Here is a 21,828-nt window from a genome sequence, read left to right on the forward strand (position 1 = left end):
TTTGACTGGGATTGTGTGTGGAGGGATGAGTATGGGATATTTTTTATATTGGCTGTGACTGGTTTTCATGCATGTGAACGTTAAATATTGCATGTGTTTTCATTACGTTTGTCACCATTTTGTCGCCAATTGGTTTCCCGTGAGAATCACGTTGAATTCCTGCGTGTTATCGCCGTCGTCACATGGTACATCAAATATGGCTGCGCCTGTAGCCGCGATTGTTTCTGAGCAGCGGTAAACATTTTCCATCATTTGAAATGCGTGATACTTAAAGAAAAAAGACTGCTTGTATTTTTCCAACACTTCAGAAATGTTCAGGGTTGGCCGGACGACCGGAAACAAACTCTTTTGATAGACCTTGTGATGTTTTAAAAATAAATAAGAATAGTGCTTCTAATAAGCGCTCTGTGAAAGGCTGTTTTCACCACCTGAATATAACCTTTTATTAGACAGACACGAGTGTTTTACTGGGAAACACGCCACTCGTATTTTTCATATGAAATACATCCTGGACCTGAGTGACACATACAGAGGATATTACACAGTGGCACAAAGACATGAAGTTTATCTTCGAGTGGTGAATGTATAGATCACGAGTGAGCAAAGTGAACAAGTCAAATATTTTTCAACACGAGAAGATAAACTTCAGATCTTCAAGCCAACGTGTGATTTTCTTTTTATTATATCGACACGGTCACAAACAAAAAGTCCCCAGATTTATCAAAACAATTCACTGATTTCCTCACGAGTGACAGATAGAGATTTATGTCTTGGTTTTGGTTCTCCATATCCCGGATGGAGCTCGGATGAAAAACACGAGCGGTGGATTTCCCAGTAAAACACTCATGTCTGTGTCATATTTCCCGATATTTCACCCCAATGACGTCACTCCCAGCGTTTCCCCGCTGATTAGACGCGCGCTATCAAAATGGGGAACCGGTTCAAAATTTAAATTCTTTTGATTAACTTGTGTATTTTTTTTGTGGATATTTCCATATAATATAAAGAACATTACATGCTCACTTCGCTCACTCGTGATATGTACATTCACCACTCGAAGATAAATTTCAGATCTTCGTGCCACCGTGTAATATCCTCTATCAGGTCATTAATAACAGTAAAGTTTTTTGGAATTATAATTTTGTATTACTGCAAACTCCGCATGGCTCTACAGGCCCAGCGTCTGTGTAATTACATTTCAGCTACAACACAAATTTAATGTGGAGGGATGTGAACAAAAAACCCTCACACTGCACTCAGTGAAGGTTTTACACAGAAAAAAAACTCCTCAATGTTTACGGGACATCGGAGCCTGCAATAGTGGTGTAATTTGTAAATATTGTAAATAAACTGTAAGTATAAAGTTCTGTTTGATTATTTGTTCAGTTTTGGAAATGTGGTGTTTGTGAGTCTCGTTAGCTGGCTGTCACTTTCATCTTCAGCTCACAGCTTCCACACTTCTTGGGACAAAATGGCAGAATGTGAGACGTAAACATTTTTCTCCTGAAATGACATCAACTGGTTTCTACTTCTTTAATAGCTGAACTTCAGTTTTATTCAATTCTACATGCACCTGTTTTCCCCTCATTTATCTACTGGTCTATTTGTATTAACACACTCTGGATCACCTGAAACTCAAAACATCCCAAAGTGTGTTTCTGTCAAAGTGCTTTCAGTTTCTCTCTTTCTAACAGTGGAAAAGTAGAACAGTTCTATTCAGCTTTACTTACACGGCTTTTCTGGATGCTGCAATCACAGGCATCACCTTCACAAGAACCCGATCTGTTACCTCCTCTGGACTGGTATATTTACTCAGATCAAACTCCTCCAGCTCCTGTGCTGAAGTCAGTAACACAAACACCAGAGCAGACCACTGTGAAGGAGAGAGTTCACTTCGTTTCCCAGATTTCAGGTAGCGTTGGATTTCCTCCACGAGAGAATCATCACCCAGTTCATTCAGACAGTGGAACAGATTGATGGATTTTTCTGCAGGAAGGTCTTCATCATCATCATCACCACCACTGATCATCTCCTTAATGTACTGAACTGTTTCAACTTTGCTCTGGGAGCTACTTCCTGTCTGTGTTATTAAGGCATCTAAGAGTTTCTGATTGGACTCCAGTGAGAGACCCAGAAGAAAGCGGAGGAACAGATCCAGATGTCCAGTCTCAGATTCTAACGTCTGATCTACAGCCCTCTTGTGTACATCTGAAATTGTCTCAGAGGACCGACTCTGATCAAGAACATTTCTCTTTTCCTTCATGAAGGTCAGATGCACATACAGAGCTGCGAGATGCTCCTGAATGCTCAGATGAACAAAGCAGTACACTTTACTTTGGTGAAGCCCAGGCTCCTCTCTGAAGATCTGCGTACACACACCTGAGTACACTGCTGCTTCTGTCACATCAATGCCACACCCTCGCAGGTCTTCCTCATAGAAGATCAGGTTGCCTTTCTCCAGCTGCTCAAAAGCCAGTTGTCCCAGTTTGAGCAGCATTTCTTCATTACTCTCCTGCTTCTTTGAGTATTTTTCTCTGATGACGTTTGTCTGAATGATGAGGAAGTGTGTGTACATTTGAGTAAGAGTCTTGGGGATCTCTCCACTCTCTGCTTCACCCAACATTCTCTCGAGAACAGCGGCTGAAATCCAGCAGAAGACTGGGATGTGACACATGATGTACAGGCTTCTTAATGACTTCAGGTGTGTGATGATGTTCTCGGCCAGGCTCCGATCACCGACCCTCTTCCTGAAGTACTCCTCCTTCTGTGGGTCATTGAACCCTCGTACCTCTGTGACTCGATGGACGTACTCAGAGGGGATTTGATCAGCTGCTGCTGGTCGGGAGGTGATCCAGATGAGAGCAGAGGGAAGCAGATTCCCTTTGATCAGGTTTATCAGCAGCACACGCACTGATGCTGATTCAGTTACATCACACACTCTCACTGTGTTCCGGAAATCCAGAGGGAAACGACACTCATCCAATCCATCAAAAATGAACAGAACCTTTTCCAACCTGGACATTTCTGTTTCTCTGGTTTCCTTAAAGCAGACATGAAGGAGCTCCAGCAGACTCAGGTTTTGGTCCTTCATCAGATTCAGCTCTCTGAAAGGAAGTGGAAATATGAGGGGGATGTCCTGATTTGCTTTCCCTTCAGCCCAGTCCACAATGAACTTCTGCACAGAGACTGTTTTTCCAATACCAGCCACGCCCTTTGTCACTACAGTTCTGATGGGTTGGGCTTTTTCAGATAAGGGCTTAAAGATGTCGCTGCATTTGATTGGTGTTTCCTCTGTTGTTTTTCTCCTGGATGCTGCCTCCATCCGTCTCACCTCATGTTCTTTATAGATGTCTCCACTGTCTCCTTCTGTGATGTAGAGCTCGGTGTAGATCTCATTCAGGAGCGCTCGCGTTTCCGGCTTTATCATCACTCCATTTAAACACTGAAACTTCTTCATCAGATTTAATCTGAACTTCTTCTGGAATTCATTTACAGCAGGAGATTCTGGGGCATGTCTGTGTAACGGGGTGAAATAAGAAGACGTGGTGAGACCTGGGCTCCAATTATTACAGTTTAACATCACAGTTTTTTCTGACTGGTTCCCACAGATAACCGTTCTTTAGGATGCTAACACTATGGATTTACCAGATTTGATTGTATCTTTTCCACTGAGCTCTATATAAAACCTGGAGAGCTCAGAGCCTATTCCCCGCTGTAGAGACGAGTGAAGCCGTCTGGCCGCCATATTACCACTCCCATCGCTTGTTTTTGGCTTGTGTGTTAAACCGTGGTATCTAATCAAATTTGCCCCAAGAAAAGTATCTCCTGACTCCGCCCCTTTTCATTACCTCTTCTTATTTTCTCAACTTTACCCCCATTCCTTACATATCTTTATCGCGCTCCACTTCACTGTTATTGTTTTTTTTCTCTTCCAGTTCAGTCTCTGATCATTTTTTTCATGGCTCTTTTTTCCTACTAGAACAGCAGCTACAATTATCAACAGTCCATAATTATCGACACCTTTTCAGATTTACCAGTAAAAAACAAACAAACAATCTTACAAAGCTGAGTTTCAGTTACAGCAGTTATTATTGGTTAATTAATCAACTGGAAGACCCTCCTCACCCTTTGATCTTGTCGTCTGATGACACAGCTCGTTACCTGAGACAGAATTTCTTTTAGCACGATCAGCAAGTTGAGGAAAACCCGGACGTTATCATCGCAGGTAAGCATGGTGGAAAGATCATGGACATGTTTTTACTGATCAAATTCACAGATATTTCATGATCTCCTCGTCAAAACCTACTTTATTTCTCACTCTTTCATTTGGCAGGTGCCATTTTGTATCTAAACGTGCATTTGAGAAGTCACGTGAGGTGTCGATAATAGTGATCACTTTCACCGGTGTCCACCATTATCGACACCCTGTGGGATTAAGTGACATTTACGACTGTTATGGATCGATCTCTGTGTAACATTGTTGAAGTAGATGAAGTGCTTAAAAAAAATAAATGTGCTGTGATTTATAATAATTTTTTTCTGATTCATAACAGAATGGAATGTTTATAGAGTATTTGGAATCCAATTGCAATAAATAGAATCAGACCAGAATTAAATTACTAACATATAAAATAATTACATGCTTGAAATATTCAGATTTTTCTATTCCATTCAGAGACTTTTCAGTTTCTTGTAAATATCTACCACATATTACAATATCAGTAGACATATGTTTTGCTAACTAAAGACCAAATACCGCTTTAAAAAAAAAAAATCATCTGAATGTCGATAATTATGGAACGGTGTCACGTGATCAGATACGCTAAATAATCAGGAATCAACTCATTTTTTCCCAGTGGAAGTTTGAGTAATTATTCATGCACAATTTACATATTGAAAGCCTTTTCTACTTTTGCAACGTCCAAAAGATCGTTAAAGCATATACACAGAGCCATGGCCTCACTTTCGTTTATAAATGCCTTGAGACCTCAAGAATGGCACAGGAATAGTTTTAAGCGTTAACAATAAATCTAATATCGTAATTTTTACAATTAAAGTGATTTATATAGGTAGCGGTCTGAGTGAATGACCTTGACATCCATAACGTCACAGCAGGAAGTCTATCGGTCTCATCGCCATTTCCGCTATACTAAAACACAGAGCTGACTACAACTCCGATCCTCCATTTTGAGCTAATTTATTGCCATGCCATGTAGATGTGTTTTTGGCCGGTGCAGCAACATGACAGAAGGTGGATTTATGTTGCATTCATGGTCCAAGAATGTTCAAACTGCAAAGTTTTGGACGCGTTTTGCGAGAAGTTCATGGGCACATTGGGCACCTACGAAGTGGTCTCTCCTCTGCTCTGCACATTTTACTGAAGACTCGTACGAGACCTCTGATCTGTTGAGGAGAGTTGGCTATAAGCCCGTATTGAAAGAGGGTGCAGTATCAACAATGGCCTCGGTGCATGCATCACTTCCTTGTTTGGTGTAAGGATGGTAGGATATTTCCAGTCGGTATGCGGAAGTGCCGGTGTTATGGCTGAGTCCATGAAGTTTACAAGGTGCCTCTTGGAGTTACCGAAGTTTACTGTTAACGATGTGCGTCGTATCTTCAGCGCATCAAGTACAACGCTGCAGAGTAAACTTGAAAAGGGTTTCAAGTTCTACGTTTCGTCCTACCTCTGCAATTTTGAAGGTAAGTCGCTGATGCTAACATTAATTCTAGCTAGCCTGAGATGGCAGCCTAGTGATGTGACTGTTGTCTTTTGGCCACGAACCAAACCGTCCTGGTTCAGTTTAACCATGTTACTAGAAATGCCTATTTTTTAACGTGTTTGTATTTCTGATGGAAGTATCAGGCAAAAATAAGGCTAACGAGATAACAGTGAGGGCCCACTGCTACAGATCTATGAAGAAAACAGATACGCCACACCAGTTGAGAGTAGGACTGGTTAAAATGACACGTTCAAAGTTCTGTTGAACATGTTCAAAAGTTAGTTCAACACAAGTTCTACCCTTTTTACCCTTGCTCTTACTTTGATAACCATAGGCAAAGATGCTGGTAGCCAAATGCAGCTGAGTAGCTGAGTGGGAATCATTAGCAGGCTATTTGGTCTATAGTAAACAAATGGGAGTTTGTTTTACAGTTCGAGCTATTATCATGTACCTCTATGGCTCAAAAGCAAATAATAGTCCACCTCAGCTATTCTTCAAACTGCATGTTCTAACTTAAATCTGTCCTGTCATCTTAACTTCTTTATTAACATATGGCTCCAACTCTTATACGTGTTAACATATTCTGATGACACTCTTCAAGAAGCAGTAGAAGCAAAGCGTAGTTGATGCTGTGCAGAATGGCACACAGCAGTGGTGGTCAGACCTGCTGTCCGCACGTTGTTGAAAGGATAATTTTGTCTGTTTACATGTTATGTTTAGTACATGTAGAGATGGTTCTGAAATACGGGAGAAACCCGGAAAAAATGGGAGTGTTGGCAGCTATGGACAGCACAGTGTGCGCTTTCAATGGCTACCGGATATTTACAACCATCCTGACATTTTAGCGGAAATTACATCACGTTCCGGCGTGCACATTAGCGCATTAAAGAAAAAGAAAACTCCAAGTAAAGGAAACTTGTTTACAGTGACATTACTACCACCTGCTGGCTAACATGTGCAACTATACTCCACCACATTTACAGGCAAACAGAGCGATTCATCGTTCAGGTTCATCGTGCACTATGATACCCTACTGTGATGATCTTTAGTCATAGTGTTCATCTGTGGCATTGTGTCCATACACATGAACACAATTTAATCGTCTCTGGAGCTGGGTGGGGCTTCAGTTCAGTATCTTTTCATCCTTCCTAAGTGGAAGAAGTGAATGAACAGAGAACTGAATGAATAACTGAAAGTTAGATTGTTTCAAAACAATCAGCCACAAGCTCGGCCTTCAAGAAGCGAGAACACAGACAGGTCATCTCTGACTCTCATTTGGATAAAAAAACAACAAAAACAACATGTTGTTTACCTGCATTTAGATTAATACATGTAACTTGTATTGTGTGTTTAAGTTACTGGTATAAGATTATTTAATTTGCTTCAGAATGTGATTGTCTCAGTTCATCTGATTATTGAATTAACCTTTTACGTTTTATCAGTGAAAATGCATGCATGTACATGTATATTGCACAAGTTATACAGTCTTAGTTGAGCAAGTCGGTAACGGTATTTCTTACTTTCACCATAAATTTTTATTTATATGACTTTGGTCTATAGCTGTAAGAGGCCTCGGCCTTAAAACCGGTTACTGCTGTGACGTCATGCGCTCAGGGCTGGCTGGCTCAGCGGGGCAGCTCCAATGCCAACCTTGGTTTTAACTCTCAAAAATATATATATTTTTATTCCCATTTATGCAGCATACAAGAGTCAAGGATGGAGATACTATCCACTCAGAAATGTATTTAAAAATAAAGGCTCTGCATATCTGCTTTAAGGTGTCAATAATTGTAGCTGCCGCTCTATAATTATTTTTATGGAAATTATTTCAGTTCCTGTCGCTTTCTCTTTCATACATTTCTTCTTCCTTTTTTATATTTTATAGACAGACAGACACTGGCTTTGATCTAATCAGGGACATTTCCATCGATAATCTGACACAGTCACAGTGTTCATCCCAGATATCAAATGTCAGATTTTCAACAAAAACAGACAAGATGATGAGACAGAGGTTTTCTTTTTTCTCTATTCCTATAGGAGGTCCACGCAAACAGTGCTGTGCACACACGTAAAAATTATCACACGCTAGCTATCAATACTCACAGGTGAAATGTCCGTCTACAACCTTTGACCTGACGATTTGTACAGTTCACTGCTGCACATGTTGGCATTTTTCTTCTCATTTTTCTCACCGACTACATAAATAACTCGTCCAATTTTGTGGAGCTTCCAGCCGTCTAAATGACAGTTCCGCTCCGTGATGGGAGTGGTAAGATGGCGGCCAGCTGGCTTCACCCTGACGAGCCTATGAGCTCTCCAGATTTTATATAGAGCTCAGTGATGTTTTCTATAATCTAATCCTGTAGATAATAACAGCAGAGAGGTTTAGAATACCAGAGCGTCAGTGTCACGGTCATGTTGTTGGGTTTGAGCTTACCCTGTACCTGTGATGAAGATCTTTTCTCTTCTGTCTCCTGCCTTCTGTAAAACACTGGGAACAAAAATAGTAGCTGTTAAAGACAACAACTTTAATCCCTTTAATACTGGAGTCTCAGATTTAGTCCCAATTTTACTGCAATAAATGGAGCAAGTCAATAATTATTTAGAGAACACAGAATTAAATACATCACCAACATTGTGGACCTGGAGAAAAATCTGTCCCTGTTTTAATTTAAGGCATCTAATTTTTTTTTCTTCTTCTGACAGTCCCCTCCAAAAGTACTGGAACAGCAAGGCCAGCTCTTTTGTTTTTGCTTTACACTGAAGACATTTGGGTTTGAGATCCAAAGATGAATGAGATAAGAGATCAGAATTTCAGCTGGTTCAGTTCTTTTGGCTTATATTACCATTTCTGGCTTTAGCATTCAAAACATTAGCCATAAGACATTTTCACCCGAATAAATGTTTACACTATTTCCTCTAAAGCAGGGGTGTCAAACCTGATCCATAAAGGGCCGTGTGGCTGCAGGTTTTCATTCCAGCCATGCAGCAGCACCCTGATTTGGCTTATTCAATCAACTGACACACCCACCCTTTAATCAAGGGTGGGTGTGGCTGCAAAGTATTTGACTGTGTGAAGACAGTTCAGTTGATTGAATGAGCCAAGTCAGGTGTGCTGCTGCATGGCTGGAATGAAAACCTGCAGCCACAAGGCCCTTTATGGATCAGGTTTGACACCCCTGCTCTAAAGCATTTACTGAAAGCATTGTAGCATCACTAAAGACCAAGGAACTATAATAAACATCAAAACAGCTGCTAATGACAGTGGGGCATATCCATTACTGTGACTTTAACTCTGAGAATTATGGGATGTTACCTGTGTCCAGGTGACGGGTTTCCAGTTTTAAAGCTCCTGGGAGGATCCATAGACCAATCGCTCTTCATGGAGACACAGCTGGGTTCTGGTGAGTCTGATCTCTTTATCTGGACTTCACTGTCCAACATTATAGACAGCCCATTAAATACAACCCCGATTCCAAAAAAGTTGGGATAAAGTACAAATTGTAAATAAAAATGGAATGCAATGATGTGGAAGGTTCAAAATTCCATATTTTATTCAGAATAGAACATAGATGACATATCAAATGTTTAAACTGAGAAAATGTATCATTTAAAGAGAAAAAATAGGTGATTTTAAATTTCATGACAACAACACATCTCAAAAAAGTTGGGACAAGGCCATGTTTACCACTGTGAGACATCCCCTTTTCTCTTTACAACAGTCTGTAAACGTCTGGGGACTGAGGAGACAAGTTGCTCAAGTTTAGGGATAGGAATGTTAACCCATTCTTGTCTAATGTAGGATTCTAGTTGCTCAACTGTTTTAGGTCTTTTGTGTCATATCTTCTGTTTTATGATGCGCTAAATGTTTTCTATAAGTGAAAGATCTGGACTGCAGGCTGGCCAGTTCAGTACCCGGACCCTTCTTCTATGCAGCCATGATGCTGTAATTGATGCAGTATGTGGTTTGGCATTGTCATGTTGGAAAATGCAAGGTCTTCCCTGAAAGAGACGTCGTCTGGATGGGAGCATATGTTGCTCTAGAACCTGGATATACCTTTCAACACCTTTCAACATTGATGGTGTCTTTCCAGATGTGTAAGCTGCCCATGCCACTCGCACTAATGCAACCCCATACCATCAGAGATGCAGGCTTCTGAACTGAGCGCTGATAACAACTTGGGTCATCCTTCTCCTCTTTAGTCCGAATGACACGGCATCCCTGATTTCCATAAAGAACTTCAAATTTTGATTCGTCTGACCACAGAACAGTTTTCCACTTTGCCACAGTCCATTTTAAATGAGCCTTGGCCCAGAGAAGACGTCTGCGCTTCTGGATCATGTTTAGATACGGCTTCTTCTTTGAACTATCGTGTTTTAGCTGGCAACGGCGGATGGCACGGTGAATTGTGTTCACAGATAATGTTCTCTGGAAATATTCCTGAGCCCATTTTGTGATTTCCAATACAGAAGCATGCCTGTATGTGATGCAGTGCCGTCTAAGGGCCCGAAGATCACGGGCACCCAGTATGGTTTTCCGGCCTTGACCCTTACGCACAGAGATTCTTCCAGATTCTCTGAATCTTTTGATGATATTATGCACTGTAGATGATGATATGTTCAAACTCTTTGCAGTTTTACACTGTCGAACTCCTTTCTGATATTGCTCCACTATTTGTCAGCGCAGAATTAGGGGGACTGGTGATCCTCTTCCCATCTTTACTTCTGAGAGCCGCTGCCACTCCAAGATGCTCTTTTTATACCCAGTCATGTTAATGACCTATTGCCAATTGACCTAATGAGTTGCAATTTGGTCCTCCAGCTGTTCCTTTTTTGTACCTTTAACTTTTCCAGCCTCTTATTGCCCCTGTCCCAACTTTTTTGAGATGTGTTGCTGTCATGAAATTTCAAATGAGCCAATATTTGGCATGAAATTTTAAAATGTCTCACTTTCGACATTTGATATGTTGTCTATATTCTATTGTGAATACAATATCAGTTTTTGAGATTTGTAAATTATTGCATTCCGTTTTTATTTACAATTTGTACTTTGTCCCAACTTTTTTGGAATCGGGGTAGTAAACCATTTACACTTTTTGAATGATTTGTTATTTTGACTTAATTTGACCAACAGTGAACAGTGGAATGAGTCTTTATTGTTTATTTAAGTGATTTTGTTCACCATTACTCTGACTTTTATTGCCACATCCAGATGAATTTACTTCCTTACGATGTACGTGACACTGTGAAACACTGAACTGCACAGTTATTGATATTAATTACTCTAAAATGTTTACTGAAAGTACTGTAGCAGGATTATGGCCTAATTAAAGTATAACAAACTGATAAATATCAAAATTCTGCTAATGATCTGAACTGGATAAAGGAATGTGTAACACGGCCTTTCACTCTGCAGTGACTTTAACTCTGAGAATTATGGGATGTTACCTGTGTCCAGGTGACGGGTTTCCAGTTTTAAAGTCCCAGGGATGAGGCATAGATGCATCGCTCTTCATGGAGACACAGCTGGGTTCTGGTGAGTCTGATCTCTTCATCTGGACTTTACTGTACAACATTATAGAGTGGACATGAGACAGTTTTTCTTACACAGAATTCTAACACAAAATACTGGCGAGATGAATTTGTATCATATCGTATTTCACCATATTTCTGTTCAATATTCATTATGACCTCCACCTCTTCTTACACACTCGGCGGCAGCAGCAGCAGAGGGAGTAGCGTATGCGACGACACTAATTTGGGATTTTAATCATTTAAAGCCCAATTTACCATCAAACAATCTTTCTACATTAAAGGGGACAGCATTTAAACATTATCGATAGTACAAGCCCAAATTATAATAATGCACACAAGTGCAGCCATCTGATTAGCCATCATAAGTAGCTTTAAGTGCTTAAAGGTCCAAAACACGTCAAGTTTTATTGCACATGGGCAACCAATATGATGTCAAGTCGTTGATGGCCAGGTAGCCGAAGTTAAGTGCAGGCAATGTAAACATACTTGTGAGCCTGGATTTAGTCAGATGAAAAAGAGTTATCTTCAAGTCAGTATGGACAGTGGTATGGATGAGCCTATTTATTTATTTATTGCATGTGTTAATGCAGATATAGACATGCAGTGTGCCACAATAGTGTATATTATATTGTTATATTATAGGGTCTAAATATAGGCTTGTGACAGCTTGAAGCTGAGTGAGAGTTTATAGCAGGTGAAGCGTGGAGCACCGCACAATTCAATTTGTCTCTTTATTTACAGAAGATAGATGGGTTTTTAATTTGCTTGAAAAATAAAAATCACGTGGGGTTATTTACTAACACATTTTACACTCATCTGGAGCTCTGCTTTTAGGCAGTGCCAAAATACAGTTAGGTCCATAAATATTTGGACAGAGACAACATTTTTCTAATTTTGGTTCTGTACGTTACCACAATTAATTTTGAACAAAACAATTCAGATGCAGTTGAAGTTCAGACTTTCAGCTTTAATTCAGTGGGTTGAACAAAATGATTGCATAAAAATATGAGGAACTAAAGCATTTTTTAAACACAATCCCTTCATTTCAGGGGCTCAAAAGTAATTGGACAAATTAAATAATTGTCAATAAATGTTCATTTCTAATACTTGGTTGAAAACCCTTTGTTGACAATGACTGCCTGAAGTCTTGAACTCATGGACATCACCAGACGCTGTGTTTCCTCCTTTTTAATGCTCTGCCAGGCCTTTACTGCAGCGGTTTTCAGTTGCTGTTTGTTTGTGGGCCTTTCTGTCTGAAGTTTAGTCTTTAACGAGTGAAATGCATGCTCAATTGGGTTGAGATCAGGTGACTGACTTGGCTATTCAAGAATATTCCACTTCTTTGCTTTTATAAACTCCTGGGTTGCTTTGGCTTTATGTTTTGGGTCATTGTCCATCTGTATTATGAAACGCCGACCAATCAGTTTGGCTGCATTTGAGCACACAGTATGTCTCTGAATACCTCAGAATTCATCCGGCTGCTTCTGTCCTTTGTCACATGATCAATAAACACTAATGACCCAGTGCCACTGGCAGCCATGCATGCCCAAGCCATCACACTGCCTCCACTGTGTTTTACAGATGATGTGGTATGCTTTGGATCATGAGCTGTACCATGCCTTCACCATACTTTTTTCTTTCTATCATTCTGGTAGAGGTTGATCTTGGTTTCATCTGTCCAAAGAATGTTCTTCCAGAACTGTGCTGGCTTTTTTAGATGCTTTTTAGCAAAGTCCAATCTAGCCTTTTTATTCTTGAGGCTTATGAGCGGCTTGCACCGTGCAGTGAACCCTCTGTATTTACTTTCATGCAGTCTTCTCTTTATGGTAGATTTGGATATTGATACATCTACCTCCTGGAGAGTGTTGTTCACTTGGTTGGCTGTTGTGAAGGGGTTTCTCTTCACCATGGAAATTATTCTGCGATCATCCACCACTGTTGTCTTCTGTGAGTGTCCAGGTCTTTTTGCATTGATGAGTTCACCAGTGCTTTCTTTCTTTCTCAGGATGTACAAAGCTGTAGATTTTGCCACTCCTAATATTGTAGCAATTTCTCAGATAGTTTTTTTTTTTCTGTTTTTGCAGCTAAAGGATGGCTTGTTTCACCTGCATGGAGAGCTCCTTTGACCGCATATTTTCTTCACAGCAAAATCTTCCAAATGCAAGCACCACACCTCAAATCAACTCCAGGCCTTTTATCTGCTTAATTGAGAATGACATAATGAAGGAATTTCCCACACCTGCCCATGAAATAGCCTTTGAGTCAATTGTTCAATTACTTTTGGTCCCTTTAAAAACAGGGTGGCACAAGTTAAGGAGCTGAAACTCCTAAACCCTTCATCCAATTTTAATGTGGATACCCTCAAATGAAAGCTGAGAGTCTGGACTTTATGTCCATGTTCATTATATAAGTATAACTTGAATATTTTTCAGTAAACAGATAAAAAAAACAATGTGTCAGTGTCCAAATATATATGGACCTAACTGTATATACATTCTCTTTGAACGTCTGTACTATTCCAGCTCATCGGCTTGCACGGCCTGAATCCCTTTTCCATAGACGGTGATGGAATATTGTTGGCACAGCATCGAGTTTGAGTCTAACGTGACCTGTATAGCCCAAGAGCTTGGCCTGGAGATTCCTTTCAAAGCAATCGGACTCAAAATGGTCCTCACAAACAGAATTTCTGCCGAAGGAGAGTTTCTAAAGTGTGACCTGTTCCCAAGTTGTGTAGCCACTGTTTAGCAAGTCATTTACGTCACTTGGTTTTCAGCAATGGAACACAGAAAAAAAAAAACACTTTCCCTTATTATCACATTTATTATTTTTGCAACCACAGATTTTGAGCCTGGCTATTTTTCAACAATGTTTTGTTCATCCGGCGACATCGCGGTGTCAGGAGCAGCAAGCCAATCAAGATGCAGGAAACCTATTGATGATTCTACGGCATGTTGACCTCTTACACTGCCCACAAAATGGAAATATGGTTGTGGCCTTAATTCAGCATGAATAAAAAAAGAATTTTAAAGCACTGATTTATGCAACACAGTGTGACAACACAGCGCAGTCAAAATGCATTCGTGCAAAATATGTAATATTTCTATTCTCTGTTTATTTTTCGCTGTGGGTTCCCTTTATAAAGCAGAGACTCAGATTGTTTTGCAGGTCAAGGGGGCCACAGGGCCCCTCCTGGGAAAAAACAGGGGCCCATTTCTACAATGGGGGGCCCAGTGATTATCCTTCAGTTGAAGTGAACCTAGTGGGCGAAGCGAGCCCAATGAACAGCTGGGGCAGCCCAGGGGCTGTTTTTTTCTTCTCAATTCTGTTGTTTTTGGTATTAGAAGCCATATGAAGCAATATAGATGACAAAAATCAATGCTTCAACCAAATATATTGAGATATCGTTTAATCAGTGCCAATATTTTGGAATTCAATCACAGGCCACTATATATCACATCTATATTATCTCCTCCTTGTAAATTATAATTTATTTTATTAACTTGTTTTCAGTTTGGTATAGGTCTATAGTAGTCGTAGTAGTAGTAGTAGTCACCAGTGGTAGTGGTAGTAGTGGTTGCTGTTGTAGGAGTAGTTGTTGTAAATCTAGTATGTTGGGTATCAGTTTTTTCAGGTGAATGTACTCTCTTTCTGCCGAAGAATGACAAAATAGATGTATTTTTCTTTTTTTTCTTATCCATGTTTTCTTGTCTCTTTCGAATATAGACTGTAAAATGCCACCTAGTGAAAGACTTGGATCAGGTTTTACTCGCTTGGGACACTATAAACGGGGAGGCGTAAATACACGAACGGGTCCGACGTATATTCAATATGCCGGCAGTCAAAACAAATTCATCCGATGCTGAAATCTGTTGAATATCCAGATAATTATGTTGGAAGTTGCATATTTGTGCAAGATTTTCGATATTGAGACCATGAAGTCAAATAATACCAGTCCCCCCAGGATTCCGCGAGCCTTTTTTGTGATTGTTGCAGGCTAAAATGTCTGATGTTGCGGGGGGGTTTCCAAAAAATTGCGATGAAAGTTGCGGTGTTTTTTAGGTTTTTGTTGCGATTACATTGCGGGAGGAAGTGAAAGTTGCGAGAAATTGTTGCAATTTTCTCTTTTTGTGATTAAAATTGAGTGATATGTTAAATATTAAGTTATTACTGAAAAACTATTGATTAAAAAAACAAAGACACTGAGAAATGGTCCTATAAACAACTTTCCCAATATAAAAGATTACCAGGACTACAAAAATGCAGAAAAATAGGCTTTACTTATCCAAATGCACCTGTTGGTTCAAAAGTTAAAGTGCATAGAACCTCACAGCACAACATGAAGTTACCTTAAAATATAATATAAATGCCTCAGCTTTCATGTAAGAAAAAAAAAAACTATTAATACTAGTACTGTGTGCAGGCAGTCTCTCCTGAAGACTAAATTAAACAATAATTATAAACTAATAAAATAAATGGCTCAGGCTTCATAGAAGAAAATAAAAACAATTTGAATAGAATCTCACAGTATGATGCTGAAGCTGCCTAAACAATGGAAAATAAAATACCATTTTGGCAAAAATGTTGGCATCCATTAATTTCTTGTATTAAGTAAAAAAAATAAAGTGCACACAGTCCTTCACTGTAAACATAACACACTTTCAGTAACAGAATTTAAGCCTACATAAACACTGACTTGCACATGCTGCTTCTCTTGAACAGAAACATGGAAATAAGCAGTGTTGCCAGATACTGCTGACGTTTTCCAGCCCAAAATATGTTCAAAACCTGCCAAATGCACTTGAAACCCCCCAAATGAGCGGGAAACCACCCAATCCGGCAACACTGGAAGTAAGGCGGAAGGTAGTTTGTCGACGTCACCTCAAGACGATGCCAACGATTGGTCAAATTTGCGGGAAAGTTGCGGTGATTGCAATTATATCCAACAGCGCCCTGAATTCACGGGGATTGGTTGACTTTGCATTGAAGTTGCAAATCACAACATCGCGAAATCCTGGAAGGTCTGTAATACACCACGAAACGTTCCAAATAGGGTATAAAATGCTCGCATCCATATTGGCCCCTGCCCCTCTCGACAGTGCGTTCATTATTCGAAATAGTGCGTCTTAGATGCGGGCGCACCAACAATCTGAGTCTCTGATAAAGGAAATTTACTTTCAAATAATCTTTCTCCATCTTATCAATATGGTCCTGTGAAGCCTGTTTTGGGATACGACTCGTATCGTGGCTTTAGTGTATTGTCTCATACCTACTCTTTACTGTTTAACTGCTTTATTATTTTATAAGAACATCATTGTACTGACAGTGAACAGAATCTGAATGTTTATGAATGAATGAATTTATTTTTATTTCGAACATGTATAAAAAATGTATGTAACTATTTGTACATACAAAAGAAAGAAAACGAGAAATTAAAAAAAATAAAATAACATAAAGAGCTAAGACATTACAAAACACCGCACATTGTTCGAAAAAGGAGTGGGAAGAAGTACAATACTTTTTTAATTTCCCACCCCTTTTTAACTACCCCGAAATCCAAACTACATTAATATGCCTATAAAAATATATACCATATATACACTTCATGAATATCTATATAAATATATAATTACAAAAATAAATATATACTACATACCATATATATACACACTTCATAAATATCTATATAAATATTTAATTGCAAAAATAAATATATACTACATACCATATATACACTTCATAAATATCTATATAAATATTTTATAGGTGTATTAATGTAGTTTGGATTTCAGGGTAGTTAAAAAGGGGTGGGAAATTAAAAAAAGTATTGTACTTCTTTGTTAGGACTGGGACTGTTTTGGCCTCTAGAGGCTGCTGTTATTTCCTTATCTTGTCATGTTTGTTTTGGCCTCTAGAGGCCGCCACTGTTCCTGTGTTTTTTGTGTTTGTGTTGATTGCCTGTTTGTCCTCATTAGTGTCACCTGTTTCCCATTTAGTTTTGTGTATATATACACTCCCTCAGTTTGGTTCCTAGTCACGGAGTCTTTGTGCTACCTATGGTTTGTTTCCTCTGTCCCGTGTACCTTGCTTATGCTCTTGTATTTTTTGGTATTTTGTTTTCTTTGGATTTGTTCTACCCTTTTGGATCTTCTGAGCGTTTTGCATTTTGCCTTTTCTTTGGACTTTGTACTACCTTTTTGGATCTTCTGAGCGTTTTGCATTTTGCCTCTTCTCATTTTTTGGACTTTGAACCTTTGGATTATACTTTTTGGTTTTTTTGCCCTGGATTGTATATAGTGTATATATTGTAAATAAACTGTTTTTTGATACTCTACTTTCACCTCACGCCTCTGCACTTGAGTCATTCCCCTGGTGGCCTAGTGGGGGTTTGCTGGATCACTACACCAGCGATCCGGGTTCGATTCCCAGCAAAACCCTAACAGAAAGACTCTGTCATGACCGACTCAGCAGAGGCGTCTTCAATGGTCTACCCGGCTAACCTTCAGGGAATTATGGCTTCTTTAACACACTTCGGAGCTACCATCATGGACATACACTTGCAAGCCAATGTGAGGCCCTTGCTCGCCACGAGGTACTGCTTCAGCAAATTGGGAAAACCCTGGCACAACTGACTCCTCTGCCTGCATCTCCTCATCCTGATCTGGCTCCTGCTCCCGCTCCAGTGCCTCCCGCCACGCTGCCTCCTTCACCTCGCGAACCCAGCCTTCCTGCACCACAGAGGTATGACGGCAAGCACGGTGAGTGCTGGGAGTTCCTTACCCAGTGCCAACTCACCTTTGAGCTCCAGACTACCACCTACACTATGGATCGCCGCAAGATCGCCTTTGTGATAACCTTGTTCGCTGGTAAGGCACAAGCTTGGGCCACGGCCATCTGGCAGAGACAGGAACCCGAGTGCTCTGATTTCAAGCTGTTTACAGAAGAGATGCTTCGTGTCTTCGATCAGGCGGACATCAGTACAGACGCAGCCAGAAAGCTCATGTCCATCTGGCAAGGAGGAAGCGTCGCAGACTACGCCATCGCGTTCCGGACGCTCGCAGCAGTCAGCGGATGGAACGAGGCTGCCCTGGTTTCAGCCTTTCACCATGGTTTGTCTGACCCCATCAAAGACGGCCTGGCCTCTATCGGATGCCCAAGTGACCTCGAAACCCTGATCTCACATGCTATTTGTCTTGACAACAGGATTAGAGAGCGCCGCCGAGTCCTGAGCTTCCCCGGCCTCACTGCCTCAACCTGGAGCCCGTCTACCTCCTCCAGTGACTGTCCAGAGCCCATGCAAGTTGGCTGTACTCGTCTCTCCGCAGCTGAAAGGGAGTGCAGAAGGAGGGACAAGTGCTGCATCTACTGTGGCAAGCCTGGCCATTTCCAAGCATCATGTCCCGAGCTCTCGGGAAAAGGACCGCCCCATCCAGCCGAGGGAGGGTTGTAACAGGGCCTACCCTCTCTCCCGAACTCCCTGGCCAAGGAGTCTACATCCCGGTCTCCATCTCCTGGGGTGAGTCCGTCCACTCTTGTCAGGCCTTGTTAGACTCCGGGGCGGTGGGAAACTTTATGGATATCCACTTCGCCCAAAGTATCAATGCCCCTACTGCTCCTCTTGAAATCCCGCTGTCTGTGTCTGCCATCGATGGCCAAGCTTTAGGTGACGGAAGAGTCACCCAAGTTACTTCTCCAGTCTTTCTCCAGTCTCAAGCTCACAAAGAAGAAATATCCCTGCATCTGATTCATTCACCAGAGTTCCCGGTGATTCTAGGCCTTCCTTGGCTTACCCGCCACAACCCTCATATAGACTGGGTAACAAGCCAGGTTGTGGAATGGGGTCCTGCATGCCATACCTCTTGTCTGCTCTCTAGCTCTCCTGTGTCTCCTGCCGAGCCTCCTGATCTCACCGAGTTATCTCAAGTTCCCACAGAATACTGGAATTTGAAAAGTATTTAGCAAAAGCAGGGCCGCCGTTCTTCCTCCGCACCGTGCCTACGACTGTGCCATCGACTTGCTCCCTGGGACTACCCCTCCTTGGGGCAGACTGTTCTCCCTCTCTCAGCCAGAATGCAAGGCCATGGAGGAATACCTCAAGGACGCCCTGGTCTCTGGGTTCATTCGACCCTCCACCTCACCTGCTGGTGCCGGCTTCTTCTTTGTCGGCAAGAAGGATGGGGGGCTCCGACCATGTATTGACTACAAGGGCCTGAACAAGATCACTGTGCACAACTGCTATCCCCTTCTGCTGATGTCCACAGCATTCGACCTGCTCCAAGGCACCACCGTCTTCACCAAGTTGGACTTACGGAACGCATACCACCTCATCCGTATCCGACAGGGAGACAAGTGGAAGACTGCCTTTAACACCCCGTCAGGGCACTACGAGTACCAGGTGATGCCCTTTGGACTCACCAATGCACCAGCTGTTTTTCAGGCCCTCATCAACGACGTCTTGAGGGACATGATCAATCAGCACGTTTTCGTCTACCTCGATGACATCTTAATATTTTTGAAGACCTTGCAGGAGCACCACCACCATGTCCGCCAGGTTCTCCAGAGGCTGCTATGGAACAATCTGTTTGCGAAGGCCCAGAAATGCGAGTTTCATGTCCCCAAGGTCTCCTTCCTGGGATTTATTGTACAGATGGGACAACTCCAAATGGACCCAGCCAAGACCCTGGCCATCCAGGACTGGCCCACTCCCAAGTCCATCAAGGAGGTGCAGCGGTTCTTAGGATTCGCTAACTTTTACCACAAGTTTGTCAGGAACTTCAGTTCCATAGCAGCACCCATGTCAGATCTCACCAAAAGGACTGGTGGATCTTATGTCTGGTCTCCTCAGGCAGAAAAGGCGTTTAAAGACCTCAAGCACCGCTTCTGCATGGCACCCATTCTGGTCCTCCCGGACACTTCTCAACCATTCATCGTTGAGGTGGACGCCTCGGACAGTGGTGTCAGCGCGGTTCTCTCTCAATGCTCGGAGAGGAAGTTGCACCCCTGCGCATACTTCTCCCACCGCCTGAGCCCTGCGGAGTCCCGGTATGATGTGGGGGACCGAGAACTGCTAGCGGTCAAACTGGCCCTTGAGGAGTGGAGGCACTGGCTGGAGGGAGCGCAACATCCATTCCTGGTTTGGACGGACCACAAGAACCTGGAGTACCTTCAGCAAGCCAAGAGACTGAACCCACGACAGGCTAGGTGGGCCCTGTTTTTCAGTCGTTTTAATTTCACCCTATCGTACCGCCCCGGCTCTAAGAACACTAAGCCTCTGCCACCAACAGGGAGAATGAAGTTGGGCCTATCATCCCTGTGTCCTGGATTGTGGCCCCTGTCCGCTGGGGTGTCGAGGACATCGTCCGACGGGCTCAACGCCAGGACCCTGGGACGGGGCCACCGGGCCTCTTGTATGTCCCTCGTCAAGCCAGGGCCAAGGTTCTCCAGTGGGGTCAATCGTCCCTTCTCACCGCCCACCCGGGAGCTCGGAGGACCCTGGACTTCTTGAAAAGACGCTTCTGGTGGCCGAGCATGGATAAGGAAGTGAGGTCATTCGTCCTGTCCTTTGATGTTTGCACCAGAACCAAGAACCCACGACAGCGTCCCCAGGGCCTCCTGCATCCCCTGCCCATTCCCCGGCGTCCCTGGTCCCATGTGGCAGTCGACTTCATCACGGGTCTTCCTGACTCACAAGGTAACACTGTCATATTGGTCATTGTCGACAGATTCTCGAAGGCCTGCCGCTTCATACCACTGTGCAAACTCCCTTCTGCTCTGGAAACAGCCAAACTTATTTTTAATCATGTCTTCCGAGTTTTTGGTCTCCCACAGGACATTGTCTCAGACCGGGGGCCCCAGTTCTCCTCCCGAGTGTGGCACGGCTTCTGCAAGCTCATCGGGGCCACTGCCAGCCTCTCCTCTGGGTTCCACCCCCAGTCCAATGGCCAGACGGAGAGGCTCAACCAGGACTTGGAAACCACCCTGCGAGGCCTGGTGATGGATAACCCGACATCATGGAGCACCTGGCTGCCATGGGCAGAGTATGCCCACAACACCCTGCAGTCATCAGCCACCAAGCTGTCGCCGTTCCAGTGCCAATTCGGGTTCCAGCCACCTCTGTTCCCAGACCAGGAGGAGGACGCTGGAGTGCCCTCGGTCAACCAATATGTGAGACGATGTCGCAAGACCTGGTGCAAGGTCAGGAGGACCCTCATCCAGACTTCCAGGTCAAACCAGACTCAGGCCAACCGCCATAGAAGGCCTGCCCATGTTTTCCGCCCTGGGCAGCGGGTTTGGCTGTCCGCCAAGGACCTTCCACTGCAGGTGGAGAATCGCAAGCTTGCTCCTCGCTACGTTGGTCCCTTCAAAGTTGTGCGCAGGGTGAACCCTGTCTCCTACTGGCTCCAGTTACCACGGACACTTAGGATCAACCCCACATTCCATGTTTCCCTGTTGCGGCCAGTACTGTTGTCCACGTATGCCCCTGCCCCTAGGAATCCCCTGCCCCCCCGCATCCTCCAGGGTCAGACTGTGTTCACTGTGCGCCGCCTGCCTGACTCCCGCCAGGTCCGCGGTGGGC

General features: G+C 42.7%; 1 protein-coding gene across 5 annotated transcripts in view; it reads right to left on the reverse strand.

Annotated features, from left to right (window-relative positions):
* Positions 1-21,828, reverse strand: part of LOC132882168 (NACHT, LRR and PYD domains-containing protein 12-like) — a 547,173-nt gene that overhangs the window by 514,013 nt on the left and 11,332 nt on the right. For 4 of the 5 annotated variants that reach the window (XM_060915441.1, XM_060915440.1, XM_060915439.1 and 1 more), the window contains exons 3-6: positions 11,169-11,285; positions 9,037-9,153; positions 8,158-8,211; positions 1,731-3,515 (exon numbers count right to left, since the gene is read on the reverse strand). In XM_060915441.1, coding sequence (XP_060771424.1) covers positions 1,731-3,515; positions 8,158-8,211; positions 9,037-9,153; positions 11,169-11,285 — 2,073 coding nt within the window. The remainder of the gene's footprint in view (positions 1-1,730; positions 3,516-8,157; positions 8,212-9,036; positions 9,154-11,168; positions 11,286-21,828) is intronic. The other variant, XM_060915438.1, reaches the window with a different exon arrangement.

This window comes from Neoarius graeffei, chromosome 2 (genome assembly GCF_027579695.1).
Source record: "Neoarius graeffei isolate fNeoGra1 chromosome 2, fNeoGra1.pri, whole genome shotgun sequence".
In the NCBI taxonomy this organism is placed as follows: Eukaryota; Metazoa; Chordata; class Actinopteri; order Siluriformes; family Ariidae; genus Neoarius; species Neoarius graeffei.